This window comes from Pyrus communis, chromosome 13 (assembly GCF_963583255.1).
Source record: "Pyrus communis chromosome 13, drPyrComm1.1, whole genome shotgun sequence".
Classification (NCBI taxonomy): Eukaryota; Viridiplantae; Streptophyta; class Magnoliopsida; order Rosales; family Rosaceae; genus Pyrus; species Pyrus communis.
In genome coordinates, this window is record NC_084815.1 from 3,481,921 (window position 1) to 3,507,513 (window position 25,593).

The following is a 25,593-nucleotide window of genomic DNA, read 5'->3' on the forward strand; positions in this document are numbered from 1 at the left end:
GGTGAGAAGAATAATAACATAGAAATTAAACAGCAAGATAAGTCCTAATTAGCACCATTAATGGAAGTGAATAAGCAGCCATATATTTTATGATGCATAAATAAAATAGCAAGGAGGACAAGAATGTACAAGCCAAGAACGTACAGCTATATGACAAGTTACTTGCTGTTTTTCTTTGTAATAAGTTCCCTAATTTTGATGCCAATTAAGTGATAGAAGTTCTAATTGCAAAAGGTGCAACCGTGCGACTTTGTATTAAGTAGAATTGAAACAAAAGAAAGTAGAATTGGAACAAAAGAAAATTGTAAGTGCCTATAAAGGATACCAGGAGATAATTTACCAACCACAAAACCACTACTCTACTACTACAAGATCGGGATGTTCTCCTCTCAATAAATGTAATTAGCCAAAATTAAAATTTAAAATAAAAAGCAAATGACAGTCAAGATGTAAAGAAGGGACCTAAACCTGTGCCTATAGATTCGAACATCAAAGTTGTAGTTTCAGGCAAATTCTTCCCATTCGCAACGTTGATAGCCCTCACTTGAACCTCATCCAGTAGTTCAACCCTTGAAACCTAATGGTTATGAAGAAGACATCTGTGAAGAAACTGAAAATATGAATTTAAATATGGAATATGCGGTTAAAGCTCTACCTGAATTCCCGACAGCATATAAGCTGTAGAAACATCAGCTGCATCCTTGGTTGAAGGGAGATTACACATAGCAACCTACAATTTAAATTTTGATTAATAATATAATGAAATCACAAAAGTATACCCTGTAAACAGAACTGTGATTTGTGATCATAAACGGCTAGAAGTAATCAGCTGAAACAAAAATTATGCAAGAGTCCATAGAAGTAGACGTATCAACTTACCACAGAGTGTTACGGAATTTTCTGAAGCCGCAGAGTGACTTCTGTTATTACACCAAGCGTTCTTCACTTCCAATCACCAGGCGGGTCAAATCATACCAGTTACGTGCAAAGTTTTTAATGTTCACAACACGCCTAACTACCTAGAAGATTAACCACATAGTTCTAAAAGAGAAAATAGAATAGGAAACAAACCCTGCAGCACTCTTTCTAGCACGAGAGATGCAATCTTAACAATATCTCCATTTGCAAGTACTACCTGGAAGATGAACAACATAAGAAATACAACATTACAAATTTGAGTCGCGTATCAATTAGAGATTGGTGACATTATCACGCATGGTTCCAGACCTACATGCTAAAAACAAAATCATGAAAATCAATATTAAACTAGACCAACGAAACTAAAGTTTACATGAATATCGTTGATAGAATAAAAAACCAATAGTGCAACAAGATAATCAAACTATTAATTGTATATGAGTTTTAAATGCTACCAATTGGTGACAAACACTTAAACAAGTAAAAATGAAAGGGTTTGGTTAGCCGGTCATGATTCCATTGAGCAAGGAAGAACAGACATGCAAGTCATCGTCTTGAAGAGGAGACCTCAAACGTTAAGAGGGAGAGAGATCTTAATGTGATCAAAACTAAGTGGTCAGCAGTATCAATAAAGATTGGAAAACACGTGTAAAAATCTTTGATTCATCTTCACAACTTTCCAGGTCTTTTCGATATCATTCTGAGATTTCTTACGTATTGTGTGTTTATATTAAGAGAGTTGCTAAGGAAACTTTCTTAAAGTGAGACTTACAGTTTAACATTAATTCTCATGCAAACACTATCAATCATCACATGTTGAAGAGTTTTCAATCTAAAGTTGGCAGTCATGAAGCATAAACAGATTAATTTTTTTTTTTAAATTATATTTTAATTTATGCATAATTAATTGTCCCATCTTCTTCCCAAATCTGGAACCCATTAAAGTTATTTCATCGCCTCTGGCTTCCTCCGTCGTCATCCACACCCGCTCCCCTTCTCCTCCTCCCATGTCAGATTATCTCTACCCTGGGCAAAGAGGTGATATTTGAAATTTTCTATTTTCATTTTTGAGATATCTGAAATGATATCGAAAAGAGGTGATATTTGAAATAGCCGGCGGGGTGGGACGGGGGAAGAAGAAAGAGAGGATAAAGGGAAGAAAATAGCCGGCGGCAAAGAGGTGATATTTGAAATTTTCTATTTTCATTTTTGAGATATCTGAAATGTTAACTAGAGAAATGTGGCGAGCATCCCCATAATTAATTGTAGGTCTATCAAACGGGTCTGTTTTGTCATTTTCATGTCATACTCGTTATCTTAACGGGTTCTTAAAATATGATTTGATAATGACATGATTGGTTAACGGGTCATTTCATGTCGGGTTAATGGGTCATACAAGAAATTGACACGCCTAATGTCTAGATTTAGCAAACAATATTTTTATTAAGAATGAGTCTCACATTGATAGGAGGATGGACCTTGCATAGGTTTATAAGAGGTTAGGCTACTCCCCATATTGCCAATTGGTTTTATAGTGGGTTGTACCATGTGTGAAGTCAAACGGTCACACGACACATGCTCCACGTCACCCCGCTGTGTTGTCCACGTGTTAAACTTGAAAATTATGAGGGAGCATGTTGAAAATGAATCCCACATTGATGAGAGAATGAATCTCACATTGATGAGAGGGATCTTGCATGGGCTTATAAGTAAGTTGGACTACTCCCCATATTGTCAATTGGTTTTATGGTGGAACCTTAACTTTCTTCATAGTATTAGAACAGATTGTCCCACGTGTAAAGCCAAACGGCCACACGTGCTCCACATCACCCTGTTGTGTTGTCCACGTGTTAGGCTTGAAAATTTGTCACACGTAAGAAGGCGTGTGGAGAATGAGTCTCACATGGATGGGAGGAGGGACCTTTGCATGGACTTATAAGTAAGTTTGACTACTCCCTATATTGCCAATTGGTTTTATGGTGGAACCTCAACTTTCTTCATGGTATCAAAGCAGGTTGTCCCATGTGCGAAGCCAAACGGCCACACGCACTCCATGTCACCAGGTTATGTTGTCCACGTGTTAAGCTTAAAAATTCGCCACACGTGAGGGGGCGTGTTAAGAACGAGTTCCACATTGATGGGAGGAGGGACATTGCATGGGCTTATAAGAGGTTGAGTTACTTCCCATATTGCCAATTGGTTTTAGGGTAGAACCCCAACTTTCTTCAATTTTATCGGGGTTCTTAAAGGGTGACCCGATAACGGCCCGACTAGTTAACAAATTGACCCGAAACCCATTATTTTGTATGATTTTGTGTCGGGTTAACGGCCCGACTAGTCATGCAAAAAATTGCTAAGTCTAGTTAATGGTGGTGAGCAAAAATAATCTTTCAGAACAATTGCTAAGCCTAGTTACAAGCTTCAAAGAATGATCTTGTAAAGCGATGAATTTGCATCATTAAACAATTTATTGGCTAGATCACGGGAGATTCTCGGTTGTCTCCCAGATATACCATTCTCTCCCTATATTTCTCGTCATGTGATTATAGATATGGGGCCTCTGCCTCCTCTATCTATCAATCAATACACCGCGTATTTGGCTTGCATATCCCAGAACTCCTTAGTTTGCTTCACTATCTCTGTGCGTTCGGCGTTGTACCTCTCTTTCCAATAGTCTTTGCACCTGGTAGGGTGTTAGGAGTCAGAAAAGGGTAGCTCTCTCACAATAAGTTAAAAACCATTGAAGACTTTCAATTTTCTGACCTTGTTTTCAAGAGCAGATCTAGTTCCAACATGTGCACTGCTTTAGCAAACACTCCAGCCTGCATTCGAGGAGGATACGAACTTAGGATCAAACGATATATGATATGAAATTTTAATCCTTTCTTTCAAATTTTATATAAGATTATCACCAGTTTCTTCAAAACTATCTACATACCTCTCTGCATAGTGGGCACTTTGCATCCAGGCCTGCAGATTTAGGGCCTTGGAAAATAAACACAGAAGCAGCTGCGCAAGCACAAGGCTTGCAGAACAGGTGGCCGCAGCTCAAAGCATATGGATTGAAAACAGTTTCCTGTGAGTCATACACATCAGAATTCAGAACAGTTACGTACAAATGCCAACTTTTTCTCATTCTGAATGCAAGTGAAAGGACCTTACCAAGCATACAGCACAAGTCAGATCATATTCCATCTTTAAGTTGTGAGGAAGCATCAATGTCATTGTAGGTGGTGCCGCATCGAGATCACAGGAAAAGCGACCAGAAACCTCATTGAGCTCTTCATCATCTAATCCATCAAGATTCAAATAAAAAGCACCCAATTCTATAAGCCAAGGTGATTGTAAAATCTCAATATGTTGAGCCCGCATCTTGGATTTGAAAAGCTTGCCATTCTCAGAGCTATGTATCTGTAGTTTTAGATTTTGAACAAAGGAACACTGTTAGTTACAGAACACCCTCAACCAAGTTAGCAAGGAAAAAAAATGACCAGTTGCGTGCATACTTTATCATATTTCTCAAGGATTTTTCTGATAGCAATTGCGTTCATCGTAACATACTCGATCAGCATCCGCCCTTTTTCTACCATGGCTTGTTGATCATTCACGAAACACTGACGAAACCGCAGTAAGTATCTTTGCGCTCCGGTAGCAACATGCAGATGGAGGAGATGTCTGACTCTCAAACTAAAACATAGAGCTATGTCCGAAACCTCCTTCATTAACTCTGTGAAAAAGGCCTGATCACACACTACAACATAGAAAATTGATAGCAGATGAGTGAGACAACGGAATATGGTTATAACTTATAAGTAAGCAACAATGCTAACACGGAGAAGAAATAACAAATAACTTTACAGATAAGCTCAGTCTACAGAAATATATTAGTCATGATATGTCACTTCTTTAACAAAATTCCCAAATGTCGACATCCTTCTAAGAAACAAGGAAAGTAGGAAAGCACGATTGGGGCAGCAACTCGCATTCGTTAGGAAAGTTGGAATAAGTCCTTTTTGTTATTTGAAAATACCTGCACACTCGGTTCTACAAAGTAAAACTAAACCCGAAAAGGGGCAAAAATGCTAAAACGGCATGGTTTATGCCTATGATTTCTTCAAATCCTTTGAGCAGAATGTAGCTTACCTGGAAACCAATTGGGTAAATCTTAATCTTAAACCCCGAAACCTTGATCATACCAAAAATCAAAACCCATGTTTCCCGGCTTCTTTAGAGATAGGCCCTTGTAACTCTTGTTTACTAAAATTAAACCTATCTATCTTTAAACATTTAAATAAAATCCAAAATTTAAGCTTGTTGACATGTGAAAAAATAAGTAACCTATTATTAATTTATGCCACAATACTGTAATTATGTTAATGAATTTTATTATTACCTATAATAATGATGAATTTTGTTGAGTATTAATAGACATGATTTGAGATCCTTATTTCCATCTAGCTTTTTTTTAAGCAATCCAACCTTTTAAAATTCAAATGGTGGTGCAGTATTGTGTGCGTAAAATAATTTACCTACATTTATTTATAAAGCATAATTTTTGTGACATTCATTAAGCCAATATTATTACATATATCAGGCATATTTTATTGTTATTATACATTGCTATGAATTTATAACATTAATTTTTTTTTGTAAAACTACTAATTCTTTCTTACAACCCACATGAAATTAATTGTGTACATTAAAACATTCAAATAATGGTATTTTAAGCATCCGAAAAATTTTAAATATGTAAAATCAGACATAATTAATGAATTTACTTATGTGAAACCTAAGTCAATGAGCTTTATTAAAGTCAAAAACTTATTTCGAGTTTTATATGCAAAAGATTGAATTTCACGAGCTAAAGTTACATTTTCAGTAAAACACCAATTGATAACAAGCTTATTAAAATAAATTAAATGATTGGGGAATAAATTCTTACAAGGGCAAGATTGGCATTGGCACAACTGCTGATTTTGATTAGAAGCACCTTCTTGTCCTTGAGCAGCCGAAGATTCCTGCAATGCCTTGCAACTCTGACAAGTCTTGAGAACGTTCTTCAGCCGCTTGTACTCGACATGCGAGCAATTCTCCGAGAATCGTATCTTTTCCTTGTGCAAAAACTCGGTGTAAGTCTCTCCAAATTTCATATTTCCCGATGAATCCAATGCAAATCAGTCCGGCTTCTGAAACCCTAGAAACCGGGGAAAGCCGGAGGAAAATGAAAAATGAACGATTTGGAGTGAGATGAGAATAAGGGGGAGGCGGCGGAGGTGGGAGAAGGTTTTCAGAGCCGAGCTCCCACCCAAGGCTCGATTCCTTCTCAATTTTCTCAGGAAACAAACGAAGGTTTTTAAAGGAAAATGAGTGGTGGCGACGGAGCACACGCGGAAGTCGAAGCGAGTTTAAACGGGAAAATAGCGCGCGCTTTTTAAGGGTTACCGTTACGCGTTTACTGAGTTCAACCAAGTTTAAGAGAATAGCTTAGGTTGAAAGACAAGACACAGACGTCGATGGTTAACGCATATTCTTGGAGTAATTTTAGGAAATAACTTAGGTGAAATGGGTAGACGCAGTCCCCGATAGTTGACGCATATACATCGAATTTCTTCCCAAAAAAAACAAATTATACGAAATATATTACCATATCACGTAAGTCATAAGGTAATTCTATTCTAAGCTTTTAACAACTACCTAATTTTTTGTTTATTTATTTATTTTGTTTTGAACAACAACAACTACGCAGTTTGAAGAAAGGTTTTACAAAAACAACTACGTATGACCCGTCACACAACATGCATATATGGTTTGAAGAAATTCAACCCCGCTAATATCGCTTGTCCTTTTCTTTTCTTTTCTCAACTTTTGCATATTCGCTGAGTTTCTTTTGGTCACCACAAACCACCAAATAATTTATTCAGAGTCATTTTTATGTATTTCGTGTACACGATAATCATTCCCTAAATTTGGACACTAATTGTAAATTTTTTACTGATTTTAATATTTCGTTTAAATTTGTTTAATTACTTAGAATAATAAAATTGTGCTGGACTGTTTTTTTTTTTTTTTTCTTTGAGATGCAACGGTAGATATTCATTAGGGGCAAAAGTCAAGTCACTTCAAAAACCAGCAAAGGATTACAAAAATATGAGTGGTCTAAAAAAAAGTACAACCAGTTACATAAGGTCCTCAAAAAGGAGGTCAGTGATTAAAGACGAAGGGCAATCGATTCATTCACTTTTATCCTCAATACTCAAACTATAACAAGGCATACGATGAGCCACGGTGTTGGCTTGACGACAAATATGGGTACAAAATCCTTCAGTGATTGTAGGAAGCCAAAACTTAGAATCTTCTATAATGTTGCCAATGGATAGTGATATTCAAGAGAAATTAGATTTTATTGTTGTGACTGATCCTTCAGTTTGTGATAATCCAAAACTCCTAGGTGGGTCTGATTATGCTCCCTCGCTCCCTTCAGTAAAGTCAAGCAACCCTTTTTCTATCTTGGCAGAGGAACAATTTGACTCTAATCATTACTTGGCCAATACGGCAACTCAGGGCGTCCCAATGACCTGTAAAAATATTGATGCTTTGCCAATGCTCAGTTTATCCTATTCAAAGAAAAAAAAAAAAAAAAAAAAACCTCTTTGAACAATAAAGCTACAGATACCCAGGTCGACACGCCTATTGCCCCTATCCAATGATCAATATCGGGTGTTGGAACATTCGGGGCCTAAATGGCCCCACTAAACATATGGAGGTTAGGAATTCGGTTGCTTTTCATAAACTCGATCTTTTGTATCTTATGGAAACTAAGATTAATTCTGGAAATGTTGAGGGTATCTCCAGTTCTTTTTTTGGAGAGTGGATTTTGATCAATAACTATTGCAGCCAATATTATGGAAGAATTTGGGTTAGTTGGAACCCTTCAAAGCTTTCAGTATCCAAGTTGGAAGCTACTGATCAAGTAATACACTGTAACATCAAGCTTTTAGAACTTCGACTAGTTCTTTTTGCCTCCTTCATCTATGCCTCTAATGACGTTGTTATGAGGAGTCTTTGGGTCTAATTTAGTTTCCTTTGCTAGTGTTTTTTCTATCTCCCCTTGGATTATTTTAGGAGATTTTAATATCACTAGAAGGTGTAAGGAGACTGCTGGTGGTTCTCAATGCTTCACCAGTGTAATGGAAGATTTTGCTTCTTGCCTCTTCAACACTAAATTTGACAATCTCAATGCCACTGGAATTTTCTACTCTTGGAGCAACAAGCAGGATGATTTAGAGTGTATTTTGAGAAAATTAGATCGTGTTCTGGTGAATGAAAGGTGGACCGAAACTTTGCCAAACTGCTCTGCTGAATTTTTTTCCCGCTAGCATCTCTAATCATTCTCCCATGGTAGTCAACTTAGGGCTCCCTTTCTGAAACTGAAAATTTCCTTTTAAATTCTTTAACTTTATGGTTGACAGGGATGATTTTATTCCCACAATTTTTAATGTATGGTTTATTGTAGTGCAGGGCTCTAAACAATTTCAAGTTTGCAAAAAACTCAAACTTATTAGGCAGCATCTCAAGCGCCTCAACAAGGATCATGTTGGAAATGTCTATAATGTTGTTGTTAAGCCTAAGGTTGATTTAGATATGTGCCAAAGGCTTCTTGACTCTAACCCTTTTGACAACTCTTTGCGAGCACAAGAAAAAATCATTTATGATGCCTATGTTTCAGCTTTGATTGTGGAGGAAATGTTCTTGAGGCAAAAATCTAGAGTTCAATGGCTAAAGGCAGGGGATAAAAATTCTTCATTTTTCTTCAAGTCTATATCAAAGAGCAGAAGTAGGAATCGTTTAGTTTCTATTACTAGCGTTGATGGGTATATTGTCATTTTTTTGGTGCTCACATCTAATACTCCCCAAAAAGTGCCTTTTAGGTGTTTAGAGAAGACTTCACTCTTTCTTATGGTCTGGTACTTGCTTAGGGCGTTATGCAGCTAAAGTGTCTTGGTCTGACAATTTTCTCCCTAAGGCTGTGGAGGGCTTTGGCTTAAAGAGATTACAGTGTTAGAATAAAGCTCTTATGATCCGCCATATTTGGAGCTTAATTTCTGGTGCTTCTAATTTATGTCTAATAGGTGGCTTATTTATTTCAAGGTAATTCTTTTTGGAATGCCCATTTTCCTTCCATTTGCTCTTGGAATTGGAGGAAATTTCTTCACCTCAGAGGGCTAGCTAGACTCTTCTTCTTTCATGTCATTGGTGATGGGCGCTCCACCTCTTTATGGTTTGACAATTGGCACCTGCTCAGGCCCCTTACCCTTAGATAACCTTCTAGTATCATTGATGAATCAGGGCTCTAACCAAATTCTTTGGTCAGTGAGATTATTAACGAGAATGGTTCCGGATGGAGGTGGAATTTTTCTTCCTCTAAAGATTTATTGGAAATTCGAGTTTCTATGTTCCACCTTTCTCCGAACCAGTTTAGGCGTGATTTTATTACTTGGACATTGTCACCCAATGGAAGCTACTCTACCTCATCTACTTGGAATGTTATTAGGGAATCTCATCCGAAGGTCTCATGGGCTAGTCTCTTGTGGTTTGGTAAGCATGTCCCAAGGTGGAGCTTCATTCTTTGGCTTGCTATAAGGGGTAAGTTATATACTATGGATCGGGTGATGGTCTTTACCCCTCATGCCTCGCCTATTTGCTCTTTTTGCTTGATTGATAATGAGTCTCACAATCACTTGTTCTTTGAGTGTCCGTATAGTGCTAATATTGGGTCTCATGTGCTTTCTGAGTGTGGTTGTGATCCTCATCCTTTGGATTGACATGAGTTTATCACTTGGGCTGCTAATAATTAGACGTGTAAGTCGTTGGATGTTAGCATTAAGAAGTTGTGCCTCCAAGTTGTTGTCTATGCTATTTGGAAAGAAAGGAATAACTGTAAGTTCAGAAATGAACACCTCCACTATATTGCTATCTTTGAAGCCATTATTATACGCTTACGGTTAAGTTCTTTGCATATTCCGGTTTTTATTGCAAATGTACCTATTTTTCAAGAATGGTGAATTCCTATGCAGTTCTCCTTTTGGTGTTGGTTGTTAGGTTTGGGTTGTCGCTGTTTTTTAAAGCCTCTTGTTTTTTTTGTTTTTTTTTTATGGGTTGTTTTAGCTTGGCCTTTGTTGCCATTGTTGTGTTGTAGTTTGTTGCTTCTTTTGGTTCTCTTTTAATATAATCATTCATTTACCCCAAAAAAATTTAAAAAATAATAAAAAAAAAATTGGGACCCCGAACAAAAAAAAAAAAAAAAAAAAACTATTGTGGAACAAACCCCCTAACATATTGTTTGAATGAGGAAAAAAAACTTGGATTTAAGTCATAATTTATAAATTGACATGCATCAATTCCCTTATTTGGATTCATAATCATAGAAATTTAGAATGTCCTCGTAGAAAAAAATTGAAATTTGGGACCACCAAATTCAAATTCTATATAAATATGTGTCATTTCTAAATTTCTGTGAATGAAAGTTTAAAAATAACAAATTCAATAATAAAATTTCATTATTATTTTAGGCTAACCAAACAAGAAATTTACAAATTCTAGAAAATAAAATTTCATCATTCCAATTTCCGTCATTTTAAAATTCCTTCGTAATCTTCCATTTAGTACTACAGTCTAGTGGTATTTCTCTTTACTTGTAAGTGAGAGGTCTTAGGTTCAATTCTTGCTAAAAACGAATCTGAACCACATTATTGCTAGCCCATTATAAGGCTAAGTCTCATCCTCCTCCCTTTAGTGCATATAATATCGTTTGTCCAAAAAAAAAAAAAAAAAAACCCTTAGTAATTTTAAATTTCTCATCCAAACAAAGTGTAATAATGTTTATGGAATCCTGGGGTAAATTTGTGATAAACCCTTTTTGACCAATTTTTATTATAAAAAAAAAAAAAATTATACTTATAGAATTTGACTCAATTGAGAAGGTGTAACAAAATTTGTGGCGTAATTGAGCAATAAACAATATGTGGGTTAAATATCAACAAAAAAATATATGTGGGGTAAATTTGAACTGTTCAGTTGACAATTGTTCCTCCATCAACTCGATTCGATTAGCACCCGGTGTCCGTCGGCTGCAGTCGGCAGAGGATAGACAGCCTCTCTTCTCCTAAACCAAAAGATCCAGGTTTCAGCTGCGAACCCTACTGAAACCGATACCCACCCCCGCACCCGACCCAAACCCGTTTGATCTGAGATTCTGAGATCCACCGCCCAGAAGCCGTCCCCGAATCAACAACCACCGACCCATCACGCCTCCTCCTCCTCCAGCTTCCTACTGGTAAATTTCCCCATTTGGATTTTCTTGTTTGCTCTTTAATCTTTGCTTGTGTAAGCATGACTCTTTGCTTCATTAGCTTCTGGGATTGTTTGGGTTCTTGAAAATGCATGAACTTATTTGAAACTTTAATCCAGTTAAAATTATTCAGTTTTGTTTGATGTACAACAAGACTCTCTCTTTCATTCAATCCAAAATTATTAAATTTTGTTTAATTTTGCACAAATAACCGTCCATTTGTTCGATCTCCATCCAATGAATTTTTATAGATATGATATTTAGATGAACATAAAAATTTGGATGCTTTAATTCCATCTGAAAAGAAAAGTCCGTGCATATACCAAAAGTTTCGATTTTGTTTGTTGCACTCATTACTCATTACTAGCTCAATAATCGCAGTGTTTTTGTCGGACTTCGTTTCTGGATTTTGATATAAACGTACTGTAAAGTTTTTTACTGGGTAAAACCTTTGCATTCTGAAGTATTCGTTGTATCGTGTTAAATCGCTTAAGATACGGAGGCGAATTTCAAGTCGACAATGATCTCATTGTTTCTGATCCAGTGAACATTTGATTTCACGAGCAGGTTCTCTGCTGATGGCAAAGAAAAGGCAAACGCAGCTTGGGGTTGCCCAGCACAAGAATAATACCTCCACTGGTGGTCTAATTGAGTCTTCAAACTCCGATAATGATCCTGATCTGCAAGATAATTGGGTGATAGTTAAGAAGCAGAGAGTCAAAATTCTGATACCTCCCCTGCCTGTTGCTAATAAATCTCCACCGCCAAATCCAGGACCAGTCCAGCTGCAACCTGTGGCCGGAGAAGCGGAAGGAAACAAATCACAGTTTCCTGTCGAGACTGAGACATGTCCTAAGACGAGTTCAGTTCAGGAGCAAATGAGGATTAAATCTTTTGCTCAGAAAAGGGTTGTTCAAGTTACTAGAAAATCTCCTCCTGCTCACTACGTTTCAACATTTGGGAAGTCAATCAAGCGCGATGTAAGAATGGAATTACGAAATCCAGATCAGATTGCTACTTCACAGTCTCGTAGAACACCGGGGGTATTTAAAACCTCAAAAGCCATCATTCAGCCAAGAAAATTACGACTTGGCCCGAGTATTTTCCTTGATCAGGGAATGCTGCTGAATCAAAAGCTGAGAGCTCTGAATCTTGAGAGGAAGCTTCAGAAAGCTGGCGGGTTAAGCAGGTGGTTAGCATCACTAGGACTGGGGCAGTTTGTTAGGATTTTCCAGAGGAAAGGTCTGAGTAAGTTCCAGTTGGTGAATCTGACCATGAAGAAGCTCAAAGACATGGGTGCCAATGCAGTAGGGCCCCGGAGGAAACTGATGCACGCAATCGACTGCTTTTGCCAGCCGTGCTTCTTTTAAAAGCATTCCGGAATTCATTTAGGATCAAGTTGAGAAACAAAACCTAAAACCAACATCTTTTTCTGCGAGTAACATCAGAAGCAGCGAGGTACGTTGTTCCCATTTCGATGTGTACAGTTTTCGGATTGGTGCATTTTATGAAAAGAAAATGTCTACAAACTACGGCGATGTCATGTGAGTGCTGGTTGTATGGATAAGCCTTGTGTCAGTTTTCTACGAGCATTCAGAATGCTACATGAAGTAGGTTTGTAACGTTTGTTTATGGTAGTATGGGTGTAAATAATTGTGTCCATTAGATCACACGCATTAGTGGATCTGTCAAATTATATGTTTCTGATCCACCGCATGATATTTTCATAAGAGGACATAATGTGGTGGCGATGCTCACCATTTTACGGTGATGGATAACGTATTATTTCGCCGGTGGTCGATGTTTGAGTGACACAAAAAGAGAAACGAACTTCTTACTCCTTCCTGTAAGTACCTCATTTCGGCATGGGAGAGAGGTTGGCCGGTACCACACTGATTCTAATTTCAAGTGAATCCATACAATAATAAACAATATTTCACACATTACCCATAAAAATTGAATTACTCATTTTGTTTGGGAGTTGGTAGTGTTTTTATATAAAACTAAAAAGAAACCAATTACGAAATTTGGTTTAGAGTCTATCTGGCACTTTATTTGAATTTAACATTTTAGATGTAAAAATACTTTCTGCGTGTTACACTTTTGAATACTTGTTTAGTTGGACTATTTGAAAAAACTGAAGTCAAAATAACTTAAAAATTAGCCTACTTTAAAAAAAACACAAAAAGTGAGTTTTATAAGGTTTTTGAATTCCAAATCAGTATTTTCTCTCTCCTATCCTCTCTTCTCTCATTTATGATCTTCCTCGTTTTTATTTCTTTCATATCTTTTTCTTTCCTCTCCGAATCCCCTCTCCTTTCTTTCTATCTCCTCCCTTCCAAACCACTCTCTTATTTATCTCTCATCTCCTCTCCTCACTCATTTATGATATTTCTCATTTTTATCTCTTTCATATCTTTCTATTTCCTCTTCTGATCCCCTCTCTCCTTTCTTTCTATCTCCTCCCTTCCAAATCGCGCTCTTATTTCTCTCTCCTCTCCTTCATCTCTCTCTCCTTTGACGCTCTCTTTGGATATCTTTGTCTATCCAATTGGTACTAGTTTTTGAATTCACCCGCAGGGGGGGATAGGGTTTTTTTTTTCCTTTTAATTATTGAAATTAAAGACAATTTTGAGTATCAACAAGTTTTTAAATCTTAAATAAAATTCTTTTTAAAGAACTTTTTAAGAAATGTTTTGAAAAATTCTAAATTTTTTTAATACGCTATCAAACAGGTCCTTAGTTTTTAGAAATTCGAGAATAGTAACTCAATGGATCGAAAATAGGTCGAATCTTTATCTACAAAGTTGGGAAGTATAAAAAAAAATGATTGCAATTGTTGTCGGTATGACTTTTTCACGAGAGAGAGATTTGGATGCACCAAAGCTTAATGCTGCGGCCACTCACCTTGGGTTGGCATGAACACTCAACCAACTCTGCTTTTGGTATGACATTATAAAGTGGGAAATGAAAGGGAAAGGAAACAAAATAGACACTCGGATTCTCATTCTTTTCCATTGTAAAAATCAAGCTAAAAGGAACATGTTTCGAATTTACAAAATGTTTTTTGCATGCAAGTGGTCGATCATTCTAGTAGATAGAGTATTCATTTTTAATTCGATGTGTTTCAGGTTTAAATATTTTCTCTTCTCTCTAGTCTAGTTTAGGCCTTTCGCATGGTGCACCGGAAAATCTGAGTTCTAAGAGAGTGATTCTAATTCTTGTAGTTCAATATAGGGTGGTAATCTTCACCCGTTTTACCTCTCACATATCTTTTCAATATAGAACTAGTAACAGTTTTTTAGAGTGTGTGCCAGTAAAATGCAATGTGTGAAAATCATCACCCTATATATTAATTACATTAACGTTATTAAACAATTGAAAAGTTACGTGTGAACTAAGATGGGGTGTGTAAAAAGTATAAATTAGATAAGTCAAGTGTATCAATTATCTTATAAGAATGAGAGGACATCCTAATTGACAAATAATAGTATGAATTTGTGAGGGTCCTACCTCAACAATCAATCATGCGGTCACACTCGATCATGCGACATTCGATTTGTCATTTCAACTACATTTATTGGGTTGTGAGGTTGTCCAATTTCAATTATGTGCCGCTTGCTGACATCTAGTTTCCATTGATAGTGTGAGGGATCAGTCTCAAGACATGATTCGTATATATATAAAATTAAAGTAGCAATATTGTTTATAATAAAAAAAAAAAATTTATAACAAATCCTTTTATGAGAGTTTTAACGTAAAGTTTGCGGTACTGTTTAATTTAATAAAAAAATCATATTTTTACACTAAAAGTCAAACTTAGTACTATTCATTTTATCTTTTATTTTACCTTTATCATTAAAACTCAAAGTTTTCAAACCATTTTCATTAGTTTTCCTTAAAAATATGCATGGGAAGTAAAGTGCTCCACTTTTTCATGTCTCGTCTTCACTTTAAAACCCAATTATCAGCAGTATGGCTGTCTTGGTGCAACCCCTTTTTCGTTTAGGTGGAAAGGTATGGAATAGTTGGTTTTTGCTTCTATTTTTTATTTTTTATTTTTTTTTTCTTTTGAATAAACGATATTATCTACGTTAAAAAAAAATAGATGATTTAGTTTCACAATAAGCTAGAATCAAACCTAAGATTTCTCACTTACAAGTGAAGAAATACCATTAGATGGTAATACTAACTGACAGTTCGTGCATCAACTTTTTAAAGAGGGATAGAGGTAGTGTTTTCTTTGGGAATGATAAATACTTTTTTTTTTTCTTCTTACAAATTTGTTTTTATTTGATTTATTTAATTTGAGGAAAAAATTGTATATGAGGCCAAAAAAAATGTGAAAATTTGATTTTTTTTTTCTTCATCTATATAGGTATCAGATTGTGATTTGTAATTAAAAAAATAATTTCTTTATGTAATGTCGTCACTCTTTCTTTTCTTTTTTCTTTTTTAAAAAGGGACTGGTAAATGTGAAACAAGTTACCACATATGCTATTATGTGTACGAGGCCTCATACCTTATACTCAAAACTTATACGCGTACCTTGAACTCTAAACGTAAAAACCAACTAACAATCATATGTACAAACCCCGAGTTTCATACTTGAACTTTAAAATCAAAACCTAGATTGGAGGTAAACTAGTGCTAGTCCAAAGACTCCAAAACCCTAAAGCAATTAGACACATATGAATCTATGATATTGGACTAAACTTTTCCAATCACATTCATTAATCCACATTTAAGTTTTTTTTTATTAGGGAAGAAATTTGTAAATTATGATAAAATTGCAATTTAATAAAAATTTGTAATTCAAGTAATTAAAAATATCCACTCTTATTTTAACGTCTATTTTTATTTAAAAAAATCTAAATAAAAAGTCCCTATTATAGTTTTCAAGTAGAAACTTTTTGGGTGCTTTGAAACATAAAATATTTTGTACTTTTTTTAATAGATCGATATAATTTTACATTAAGACGAGGGAAAATTCGGATAAGTCACATAATGAGCAATCTAGTTTGGTATCGAATTCGTAATTCACAAGGTTTAAACCTAAAACTTTTCAATTCTAAATGAAAAAGAATATCACAATATCATAATACTAAGTGATAATATTCCGTACTTTTTTAACTGTGACATACGCACACACTGCCACCATACACATTCCCCTCACTCAGTTGCCCGAGAAAAAGAAGGATTCCCTGCCTTTTTAACTGTGACATATTCTAATCTCAACACTTTTGCTTTTACTTTTGCTTGTTCTAGGAAAAATCGGTGGGCCATGAACCCAAATTATATTAAAAGATTTAGTGGGCCAACATCACATCTCCAATCGCCTCGACAGCGTCTCTCCTTGATTTGCACATCTCAAACCCATCTTGTCGATACCCTTTCGGTCCTTGGCTTGTCTTCGACTGTCGTTGCCATGAAATAATTTGGTTTATAGATTTTCAGAGTTGTAGTATAATGTTGTGCATCAAAATGTTGATTCTACTCTGCATTACTCGTGTTAGAAATATAAATTCATCAGATATAGGTTGCTGAAGTATTGGACATTTTGATACATCAACATGTTTTGAACAGGTTCTGAACACAATTTAAAGACAATCAACGATTTAGACACAATTAAGACATAACAAGAGTTTTTTTTTTTTTTTAATTAAAAAAACATTTTGAGGCTGTTTTGGAAATATTGAAGCTAAAATTTAAAAAAGTTACCGATCTCAACTTAACTTAAATCCTCATTTTTTCTATAAGTTGTGCCTCCCTCTTTAATTCTCTTTCTTTCTACAGTTCTTGAGTCACTTAGTTCCACATCCTATGCGCAACAATTAGCATCTAGCACGAGTATTTTGTTTTATTATAAATTTCAAGTATTATTTTTAATATATGTAATTTATTATATTTTAATTGTTGTATTTTAATCATGTGCATGTCCTTGGTTTTTTTTTTTTTTTTTTTAAATTTACCGTGTCGTCTTATCGTGTGTCGCCGTATTTATATCCTTTCACCAGAGTTGAGTTGACATGTATCAATTTATTATTTAGAAGTAGGTTTTTTTATTTATAACTGAATACTATAAATATGAAAAAAAGAAAACTATTCCATTTTAATATGAAATAGTAACTCCCACCGAAACTCGTAACTGTTAGGCCAGCAGCCTAAAAGTCCCAAACCCCCCATTGAAACTACCACCCTCATCTCTCTCTCCTCCTAGGCTCCTCCCCCCAACTCTCTCTCTCTCTCCCCTAAACGTAACTTTCTCTCTCCTCTCCATAACCAGTATAGACTGTGAAAAAGTCAAAATGGGTCAGCTCCTCCCCAGCTCCACCACCCTCTTCGCTTCAAAGCCATCACCCACGTGCACCTTCCTCTCCCTCCTCATCATCGGCATTCTGGGTTTTTATACCCTGCATTTCCCCCACCCTCCACTCTCCTCCTCAAATTCCCATTCTGCCCTCCGATTCCGCCAGATTTTCCTCTCCCATGCCACCAACGCCACCCTCTCCTCCTACCTCCGCGCCCTTACCCTCCATCCCCACCTAGCCGGCACCCCGCCATCCTTGGACACCGCCAGCTTCGTCCAGGCCCATTTCCTGGGCCTGGGCCTTGTCACCCGCTCGGCCCACTATAACGCCCTCCTCTCCTACCCACTCCACTCCTCACTCTCTGCACATTTTATCAACGGCTCCCGCGTGGACATCCCCTTAACCGAGCCCGGCCTCAACAGTAATCGCGACGGCGTCGTTCCACCGTACCACGCGTACTCCCCCTCCGGGTCGGCGCACGCCAAGCTCGCCTTCGCCAACCACGGCACGGACGAGGACTATCGTGCGCTGGGGGAGCTCGGGGTGAACGTTAGCGGGTGCGTGGTGATTATTAGAAGAGGCGATGACGTGTCCAGAGGCGAAGTCGTTAGGAAGGCCGAGAAAAACGGTGCGCTGGCTGTGCTATTGTACACCGAGGGGGCCGGTGGTCAAGCGAATGGGGGGTTTAAGAAGGGTTTTGAGAGAGGGTTTCTTATGAACGGCGTGGGGGACCCACTGAGCCCCGGGTGGGCCGGGGTCGACGGAGCCGAGAGGCTGGACCTGGACGACCCTGAGGTACTGAAAAGGTTTCCGAAAATTCCATCCATGCCCCTGTCCGCGGAAGCTGCCGAAACCCTTCTGGGGTGGCTCGGCGGCTCTACTGTGCCGCCAGCGTGGCGGGAGTCGCTGCCCGCCGCAGTGCGCGGGGTGGGGCCCGGCCCGACAGTGGTGAATTTCACTTACAAGGTCGGTTTTTGTTGGTGCCCATTTTTCTCTGTTGCATGGATTTTAGTCAAATGTTGTGTGAAAGGTGGTGGCTTGGAAATTTGGCAATGCGTGGTTTTTTGACTTTGGTGTTTTCTGTTATTTCTGTTATGTAATCCGAACTGGTGGTTGTGTAAAGTTTAGCCAAAATTGGATGTGGGCAGTGGGGAGGTGTTATAATTTAAAGCTCTACATTGGAGATTTTTGCCAATTTGGGGAGGAGTGCATGTGTCTCTTGCATTGTGCTTCTAAGAGCAGAGCTTGTCTTTTAGTGTCTCTGTTAGAAACCTGTTGTTTTGTCACTTTCTGTTGCATCATTTACTTTGTAATCGATATCATTGTTGCAGCTATAGCCGTAATCTATCTTTTATATCATCGTCTTTTGCTTTTAAATATTTTGCTTACCTACCTATAAATCTTCCCTGCTCCCTCTCTCCTCGTATATATATATATATATATTCTCTCTTATATTTTCTGTGTCATAATTTTAGGGGGAGAAAAAGGTGGTGAAGATTCATAATGTTTTTGCTGTCATAAGGGGTTCACAAGAGCCCGACCGCTATGTGCTGCTTGGAAACCATAGAGATGCGTGGACGTATGGGGCTGTTGACCCCAATAGTGGAACTGCAGCATTACTTGACATTGCTCGTAGATATTCTCTTTTGATGCGTTCGGGTTGGAATCCTAGGAGGACGATTATTCTCTGTAGTTGGGACGCAGAAGAGTTTGGAATGGTAGGTGATTCTGCGTCTTCATTACCAAAAGACTCTGGCCAGTCACAGTCATTGTTTTGCATCAGATATTTAAGTGACTTTATTATATAATACTTAGGTTTATTAATCAGAATACTTGAATTTATTGATCTCTCAAGGTTTGGTGTTCCCAGGTAGGATCTACTGAGTGGGTTGAACAAAACATTGCCAATTTGGGCTCCAAAGCCGTTGCCTACCTTAATGTAGATTGTGCGGTTCAAGGGCCAGGATTCTTTGTCCGCTCGACTCCTCAGCTGGACAATCTCATTCTTGAGGTCACAAAGAAGGTAAACAAAATAATCATAACCAGTAACTACAAATAGAAGAAAGTTATTTTCTTTGGGTGTGAGTCAGTGTTGCACCTCGTATTTGAGTGATATATCCTTGACTGCTATTCAATGTGACCTCAGGTTAAAGATCCAGACTCGGTGTGTGCCACTGTATATGAGAAATGGATGACCGCAAATAGAAGGGTTGATGTAAGTGATTATCTGCAATTCCCGTTCTTGCTCCATACTTTCATGTATTATCCTGCCATGACAGTTTTGGTCACATGTTCTGTCATGGGTTTTCAGGTCCAAAGACTCAGTGCAGTGGATTCTGATTTTGCCCCATTTTTGCAACATGCAGGGATTCCTTCCATGGATATGTACTATGGAATTGGTACATCTTTTATTTTCCTTCTAGTAAGTCGGATGGAAAAATTGAGTTTTATATTAATACTGCAGTAGTGTGATGACTCTTGATTCGTGTTCAGATTTTTCTGTTTATCACACTGCATATGATGCTTATGAGTGGATGATAAACTTTGGAGATCCTTTCTTTCAGAGACATGTGGCTGGTAAGCATACTTTTTACAGACTTGTCCACAAAACTATCTGTTGTTGAGTTTTTTATATATTTGAAGACGATTCCTTTACTGTTTAAAGTTCAATGGAACTTCTCCTCAGTTGCTGGAATGTGGGGACTTCTTGCCCTTCACCTGGCTGATGATTCAGTTCTACCTTTCAATTTCCTCTCTTATGCGCATCAGTTAAAGGTGTGAATCTTCTCCAAATTTTGTTATTAACTTCTTTTGTTAAATTATTTTGTGAAATGCTGATATTATCATTTTTACTTGTGGCTTTCGTTTTGGTTGAATCAGTAAATGTAAGAGAGAAACAGGTTGCAAGAATTAAAATTTTTATCATGGATAGAAGGAAACGATGTAATAGGAAAATTATTTAAAGGCGAATCTTCATCAGTTTAACAAATGTGTCAAGAATACTATTGTATTTTTATTGTACGTGTGGGTAAAAAGATGGGCGGTCTAAGCTTTTTTTTCATGCATATGGTTGGTCCTTTTTAAACTAAATTCTAAACCGACATCTTTATGAATTTTGGGCAGCATTATGAAGATGTTTTGAGCAACTTGTTGGACGGGGGTGTATCTCTACATCCCCTCACAACAGCAATTCAGGAGTTTGCCTATGCCGCCAAAGAAGCTGAAGATGAAGCACAGGTAAAATCTTCAAAATAGACATATTGACACTTCGTTGTTGCCGTCTATTAGTCAAATAATGTCAAAGGTCAACAATGTCATTTTTGATATCGTGTTGAAACTAAACAAGTGAAATTATAATGACATGCATATAGCACTGCATTGGTTTATTTTCTATTCTTGTTCTGAAGCAGAATAAGCATAAACGTTTCTGGAAATTCTTTGAAATTCATCCCTGTAATTTTTTTGAAGTGCAGGAGCTGAGAGAGCAAGAAAATACAAGTGAGCTTGTAATTTTGAAGAAGCGGGCACTGAATGATCGGCTGATGCTTGCTGAAAGAGGCTTCCTGGATTCAGATGGACTCGAAGGAAGACAGTGGTTCAAGCATCTTGTAAGTAGTTTTCTTTTTACTTGACTTCCTAAAGCTGATTGAGAATCAGTAGGTATTGGTTATGGTAGTTAAAAAGAAAAGAGAGACGAAGAAGGGTACATACAAACGCATTGCGTGATCACTTTGCCCCTCTTGTAGGTTTATGGGCCTCCTGGTGAGCATGGAAGCAAACTATCCTTCTTTCCCGGAGTAGGCGATGCAATGCTTCGAGCAAAGAGAATGAGTAGCAGAGAAGGGCAGGCCAAAATTCAGCACGAGATCTGGAGAGTTGCCAGAGCCATACAGAGGGCTGCAAATTCCCTGAGAGGAGACGTTTTCTGAATCGTGTACACAGAATGAACAAGAAAACCTCGAAAACATTCCGGCGCTGGCGTATATTTATGAGCATTGAGTAGAAGAAGATGCAACTTTTTTGCCCTGTAATACGGACATCGCAGTGTTTGTAAATAGTAAGTTATTCTCTGTAAAGTGTAAACTCAATTTTCCGAGTGAAGATTTTGATGTACTTTCCTTATCAGAGTATATTTGGTTTTTTATTTTTATTTTTTGGCAAGTGAGTCGGATATAGTAGGTAATTATTTGGTTCGAAAATGTTAATATGTGGCCAATTCGCATCCAACGGACTTAAAGGTGCGATGGGATTTGCATTTTCATTTTTTTGTTTCCGATAAACGATGGGTACATGTAATAAACTCATGCAACCTATAGAGACGGGGAGGGTTGAACTTTGAGATGTTTGGGAAGTGCTTTTAAATGATGAAATGGTTTTTTGAGAAAGTGTTTTTGATATTAATCATTTGTAAAAATGCAAATTAATTGTGGAAAAGTATTTGATGTGTTTTCTGATGCTTTGTACATGAAACACTTCAAGTACTTTTGGAGTCTAAAAATATTTTCTCTACAAATGTTTTCAGTCATTTAAAAGTACTTCTAAGATGAGCCATAGTTGGTTCAAGAGGAAAACACTAATCAGTATAGCAATTGTTTTTAAAATTACATAAATGTGTTTTATTGTTGTGTATATGGTTGGATGACCATGTAGTATCACCATACGACATAAATTGTTTTTAAAAAAATCACATAAAAAAGCAACAAAAAAGGAATTTTTTTGTTGTAAAAAAGTCACATAAAAAGCAACGAAAAATGAAAATAAAAATCAGTTCGCGCCAGGTAGGGGTCGAACCTACGGCCTTCTGCTTAGGAAACAGACGCTCTATCCACTGAGCTACAGGCGCTTGTTAGTATGACATGCCCTATGTATATTTATAACTGCTACTACATTTACTTCCCGCCCATGTAATTCGAAATGAAATAAAAAGGAGCCAAACAGAAGAGTTCAGAACTAGAGAGAGAGAGATGGAGGAATCGATTGGGAGCTTGTGCAAGGGCGTAGCGTCCTTCTGCAACCACCTCCAGAGCAGCTGCGACGCCCTCAAAACTTCCGTCGACCGCCGCCCCATCCCTCTCGATACGGCGTCGTCCACCTTCCTCCAATCCCTCAATCGCCGAGTCTCCGCCGCTAGCACCCAACTCAACCTCCTCGATACGATGTCGTTCGGCACCGTCTCCTTCGAGGAGCTCTTGGGCCACTGCTCCGAGGTCTACAAGGACAACCAAACCCGCCTCCTCCACCTCCAACATCGTCTCTCCCCCTCCTCCGTCGCCGGTACTAATTTTCTAGCCAGCCAAACACGCCTTTAGATTGTAATTATTCATAATTTCTCATTAGTTATGGTTTTATTGCAGAACTTGAGATTGACGACGACGAAGATTTTACATCGACGACGGTTGATCAGGAGCACGGATTCGATGCATCTGTCATTGATGAAGAAGAAGATTTGTATCCTTATTTAAGAATTGAAAATTTAAATTTATAAAATTGGGAATTGGAATTTCGATTTGTGTTTTCTTAGTGTTTCGATTAGATTGGACGAGTCTCTGAGTTTGAAGAAGCTCGGGCTTTCGGATGCATCTCTTGCATCTTTAGGTGAGAAAATTGAAGTCAAAACCCTAAATCTCTGTTTGTTTGTGATTTCTAGTTCACAATGCTTGAATTTCGGTTTCTTTTTCTTTGTAGTTTCTGTTTAATATTCGTCTTTGCAATTGATATTTTTGGTTTTATCACTCAATCTCTTGCAGCAAATGATAAAAATGAGGACACTGATGTATCTATGCATGAGTTGAAATCCTTAAAGGGGTCATATGATCCTTCCACGAAGACCTCAGGAGCTTCCGGAGATAGATTGCTATCTGATTTTGGTATTTAACGCTGTGTTTTATAGTATGTTTCCGTTGAAAATCATCGGTTTAGCTACGAACAAAATCTTGCGAATATTGCCCATTGATGTTGGGCATTGCTAAATGTAGGTGAAGTTGAGGATAAGCCAAAGCTAGCTGAAGTTCATTTGCCTCTTGTAAAGGTGTCCCCGGATGATTACGAGAGTCTTCCTTCCTACATGAAAAGTTTAGCACCTTGGGAGGTATGAATTTGCTACATGTTTCTTGTGATTGCATTCTTGTTTGCAAGCAATGCATGCTTTAGTCAAGATAATGCTTAAATCATATGCATCACGATTCATGAAGGAACTTGCTCTTGTACCGGCATTTGGAATCCTTATGTTGATAAAATATAGAGAGGTGTATCTATCTGAGAAATGGACTAAATTATGTTTTCTAAGAAAAGGCAAGAAGATTGCGTAAGGAATTTATATTATACCGAAAGCTGTAAGATGTTGGATATCGAAATTAACAGTTTCAGCTCATAATACTAACTAGTGATAGAGTTTCCATGTCAATTGTGCTTGAGTATTAAGAATGACATCCTGAAGGTTTCCAATTTAGCAACCCAAAAGGTGATAGAGCATGATATATCTCAGTTTTGTCATTGTTCATCGTCAGGCGTTGAAACATTATTTGAGGATGTTGCATAGCAGATTTAGGCATGGTTCATGGAGTTCATGAATATGTATGATGCACTGTGTAACCCAGATGATTTCGATATAGTGTCTTCATATATTCGTATAGCTCTTGCTATGTCTTCATCGAGCAAGAAAAATGAAAGGAAATAAGAATGACATTAGGGTAGAATAAGATCGATGGTGAGTTGCTGACAAACTGACCGTGCTTTCATGTGCATGTAGAAACTTACGAGTTTTAGTCTGAAATGAATACATCAATCCTCATCAAAATATCGCAATTTGCTTTATAGTTTATGCATAATGTCGATTTTTCTGTTCATTTTGTTTCCAATTTCTGAGAATTTGTGTTGTGTTCAACTCGACTTTAAGGACCTGCTTGCCGCTGTCGAGAAGATTAACTCAAGCCTGAAACAGAAAGCGAGGGGGACTAATTTCTTCCATCAAGATGAAATTTCATCCTTGGGCTTAGGCAAGTTCTTTCTTTCACTTCTTCGTAGACTGATTTCACGCAAGAACAATGGTAATCCTTCTGTGCATCCATACTTGTTGGCATATGCGCACATATTTCATTTGAAATCTCTTTACCACCAAACTTTCATGAGGCAATCCGACTACTTTTCGGAACTCCAAAAAATAGATTTTTACAGATGTCAAATTCAATGGCCTGATTTGGTGCTGTTTCATTGATATAGGGCCGAAAGCGAGATCTTACTTGCTGCTGCTTGTACGCATGAATCGATTGGTTGTTGAGACCGTAAGTGGTTTAATCTCATACCGAGTTTTGTAATGAGATGTATATTAATATAGTCCAATGGAAAGGGGAAAAAAATCGCCAAAAATCTTGCTGGCAGAACTGGGTGAGCCGTTTACGCAATTATGCAAGGAATCGACGAATTACTTGTTTAATTTCTTTTTAAGGCCTGTCTGAGAACTGTTTCGTTTTTAGTTTTTGGTTTTCACTTTTTGTGTTAGTGAAGGTGCGAGTATTTATATACTAGTGCATTTTACTTACTGGTCCTGCCCCCGCATTCCTTTAACGAGTGCTTCTGTTTACTCCCAATTCTCGTCTTTGAACACTCCTGGAAACTCACTCAATTAAATTAATTTGCTTTGGACATCCATCTTCTCATCTCCTTTCTTCGGGTTATTCCACATATGGGCATGTAGGGATGGGCATTGGGTATGGTAGTGGGCAACTGCAGTTAATTACCTATAACCGTTAAGAGCTATAACCATGTATGTACCCATATATCCGTTGGGTAATCGTATCCTTAACCGCACATAACCGTACCTGTAACCATTTACGCACAAGTCTTCACTTTCGACAAAATTGAAGAGTCAGGAGACAGATTGCGTGTGTAAACAGAGCCACTCTTCTTTAATTCAATGCTGAGGCTGAGAGCAGCAGCCCCAGAGGCATTGCTTGCTATGACTAGTGGATTCATCCTAACGTGATATAAATTTGTTCTGGCATTGTATAAAGTATGAAA

The 25,593-nt window shown here is 37.6% G+C and overlaps 4 protein-coding genes and 1 non-coding gene across 7 annotated transcripts; 3 read left to right on the forward strand and 2 right to left on the reverse strand.

Moving 5' to 3' along the window:
- Positions 1-3,347: 3,347 nt before the first annotated feature.
- LOC137713774 (probable E3 ubiquitin-protein ligase BAH1-like) lies at positions 3,348-6,229 on the reverse strand. 2 transcript variants are annotated; one of them, XM_068453126.1, is made up of 6 exons: positions 5,909-6,229; positions 4,425-4,669; positions 4,081-4,329; positions 3,857-3,994; positions 3,682-3,740; positions 3,348-3,601 (listed from the first exon to the last, which is right to left on the reverse strand). In XM_068453126.1, the coding sequence occupies exons 1-6, from the start codon at positions 6,066-6,068 to the stop codon at positions 3,499-3,501; spliced, it is 954 nt and encodes a 317-aa protein (XP_068309227.1). In that variant the 5' UTR covers positions 6,069-6,229; the 3' UTR covers positions 3,348-3,498. The 2 variants fall into 2 exon arrangements, with proteins under 2 accessions (XP_068309227.1, XP_068309226.1); XM_068453125.1 differs by having other exon boundaries at positions 5,861-6,229.
- Positions 6,230-10,987: 4,758 nt separating this feature from the next.
- LOC137713612 (uncharacterized) lies at positions 10,988-12,979 on the forward strand. Its single transcript, XM_068452933.1, has 2 exons — positions 10,988-11,251; positions 11,834-12,979. The coding sequence occupies exon 2, from the start codon at positions 11,845-11,847 to the stop codon at positions 12,634-12,636; it is 792 nt and encodes a 263-aa protein (XP_068309034.1). The 5' UTR covers positions 10,988-11,251; positions 11,834-11,844; the 3' UTR covers positions 12,637-12,979.
- A 4,464-nt stretch (positions 12,980-17,443) lies between these two features.
- On the forward strand, positions 17,444-21,694 carry LOC137713063 (probable glutamate carboxypeptidase AMP1). 2 transcript variants are annotated; one of them, XM_068452303.1, is made up of 10 exons: positions 17,444-18,543; positions 19,053-19,295; positions 19,448-19,600; positions 19,724-19,792; positions 19,889-19,976; positions 20,071-20,154; positions 20,243-20,352; positions 20,701-20,814; positions 21,051-21,185; positions 21,324-21,694. In XM_068452303.1, exons 1-10 carry the CDS (start codon positions 17,575-17,577, stop codon positions 21,504-21,506), a joined length of 2,148 nt encoding a protein of 715 aa, XP_068308404.1. In that variant the 5' UTR covers positions 17,444-17,574; the 3' UTR covers positions 21,507-21,694. The 2 variants fall into 2 exon arrangements, with proteins under 2 accessions (XP_068308404.1, XP_068308405.1); XM_068452304.1 differs by having other exon boundaries at positions 17,445-18,543; positions 20,264-20,352.
- Positions 21,695-22,347: 653 nt separating this feature from the next.
- On the reverse strand, positions 22,348-22,420 carry TRNAR-CCU (transfer RNA arginine (anticodon CCU)). Its single transcript has one exon. It is a non-coding gene; the product is annotated as a tRNA-Arg (tRNA).
- A 121-nt stretch (positions 22,421-22,541) lies between these two features.
- LOC137713418 (uncharacterized) lies at positions 22,542-25,565 on the forward strand. The gene is made up of 7 exons (XM_068452709.1): positions 22,542-22,851; positions 22,932-23,025; positions 23,111-23,172; positions 23,325-23,444; positions 23,553-23,665; positions 24,473-24,572; positions 24,796-25,565. The coding sequence occupies exons 1-7, from the start codon at positions 22,542-22,544 to the stop codon at positions 24,888-24,890; spliced, it is 894 nt and encodes a 297-aa protein (XP_068308810.1). The 3' UTR covers positions 24,891-25,565.
- The last annotated feature ends 28 nt before the right edge of the window (positions 25,566-25,593 follow it).

Coding starts and splice junctions, on each gene's coding strand:
- LOC137713774 (XM_068453125.1), bottom strand. CDS start 6,068: ATGAAATTTGGAGAGACTTACACCGAGTTTTTGCACAAGGAAAAGATA. Junction 4,330..4,424: donor TCCTTGAGAAATATGATAAA/GTATGCACGCAA, acceptor CTAAAACTACAG/ATACATAGCTCTGAGAATGG. Junction 3,602..3,681: donor GATCTGCTCTTGAAAACAAG/GTCAGAAAATTG, acceptor ACACCCTACCAG/GTGCAAAGACTATTGGAAAG.
- LOC137713612 (XM_068452933.1), top strand. CDS start 11,845: ATGGCAAAGAAAAGGCAAACGCAGCTTGGGGTTGCCCAGCACAAGAAT.
- LOC137713063 (XM_068452303.1), top strand. CDS start 17,575: ATGGGTCAGCTCCTCCCCAGCTCCACCACCCTCTTCGCTTCAAAGCCA. Junction 18,544..19,052: donor TGGTGAATTTCACTTACAAG/GTCGGTTTTTGT, acceptor TCATAATTTTAG/GGGGAGAAAAAGGTGGTGAA. Junction 19,977..20,070: donor GGATATGTACTATGGAATTG/GTACATCTTTTA, acceptor ATTCGTGTTCAG/ATTTTTCTGTTTATCACACT.
- LOC137713418 (XM_068452709.1), top strand. CDS start 22,542: ATGGAGGAATCGATTGGGAGCTTGTGCAAGGGCGTAGCGTCCTTCTGC. Junction 22,852..22,931: donor CTCCCCCTCCTCCGTCGCCG/GTACTAATTTTC, acceptor GTTTTATTGCAG/AACTTGAGATTGACGACGAC. Junction 24,573..24,795: donor AATTTCATCCTTGGGCTTAG/GCAAGTTCTTTC, acceptor TCATTGATATAG/GGCCGAAAGCGAGATCTTAC.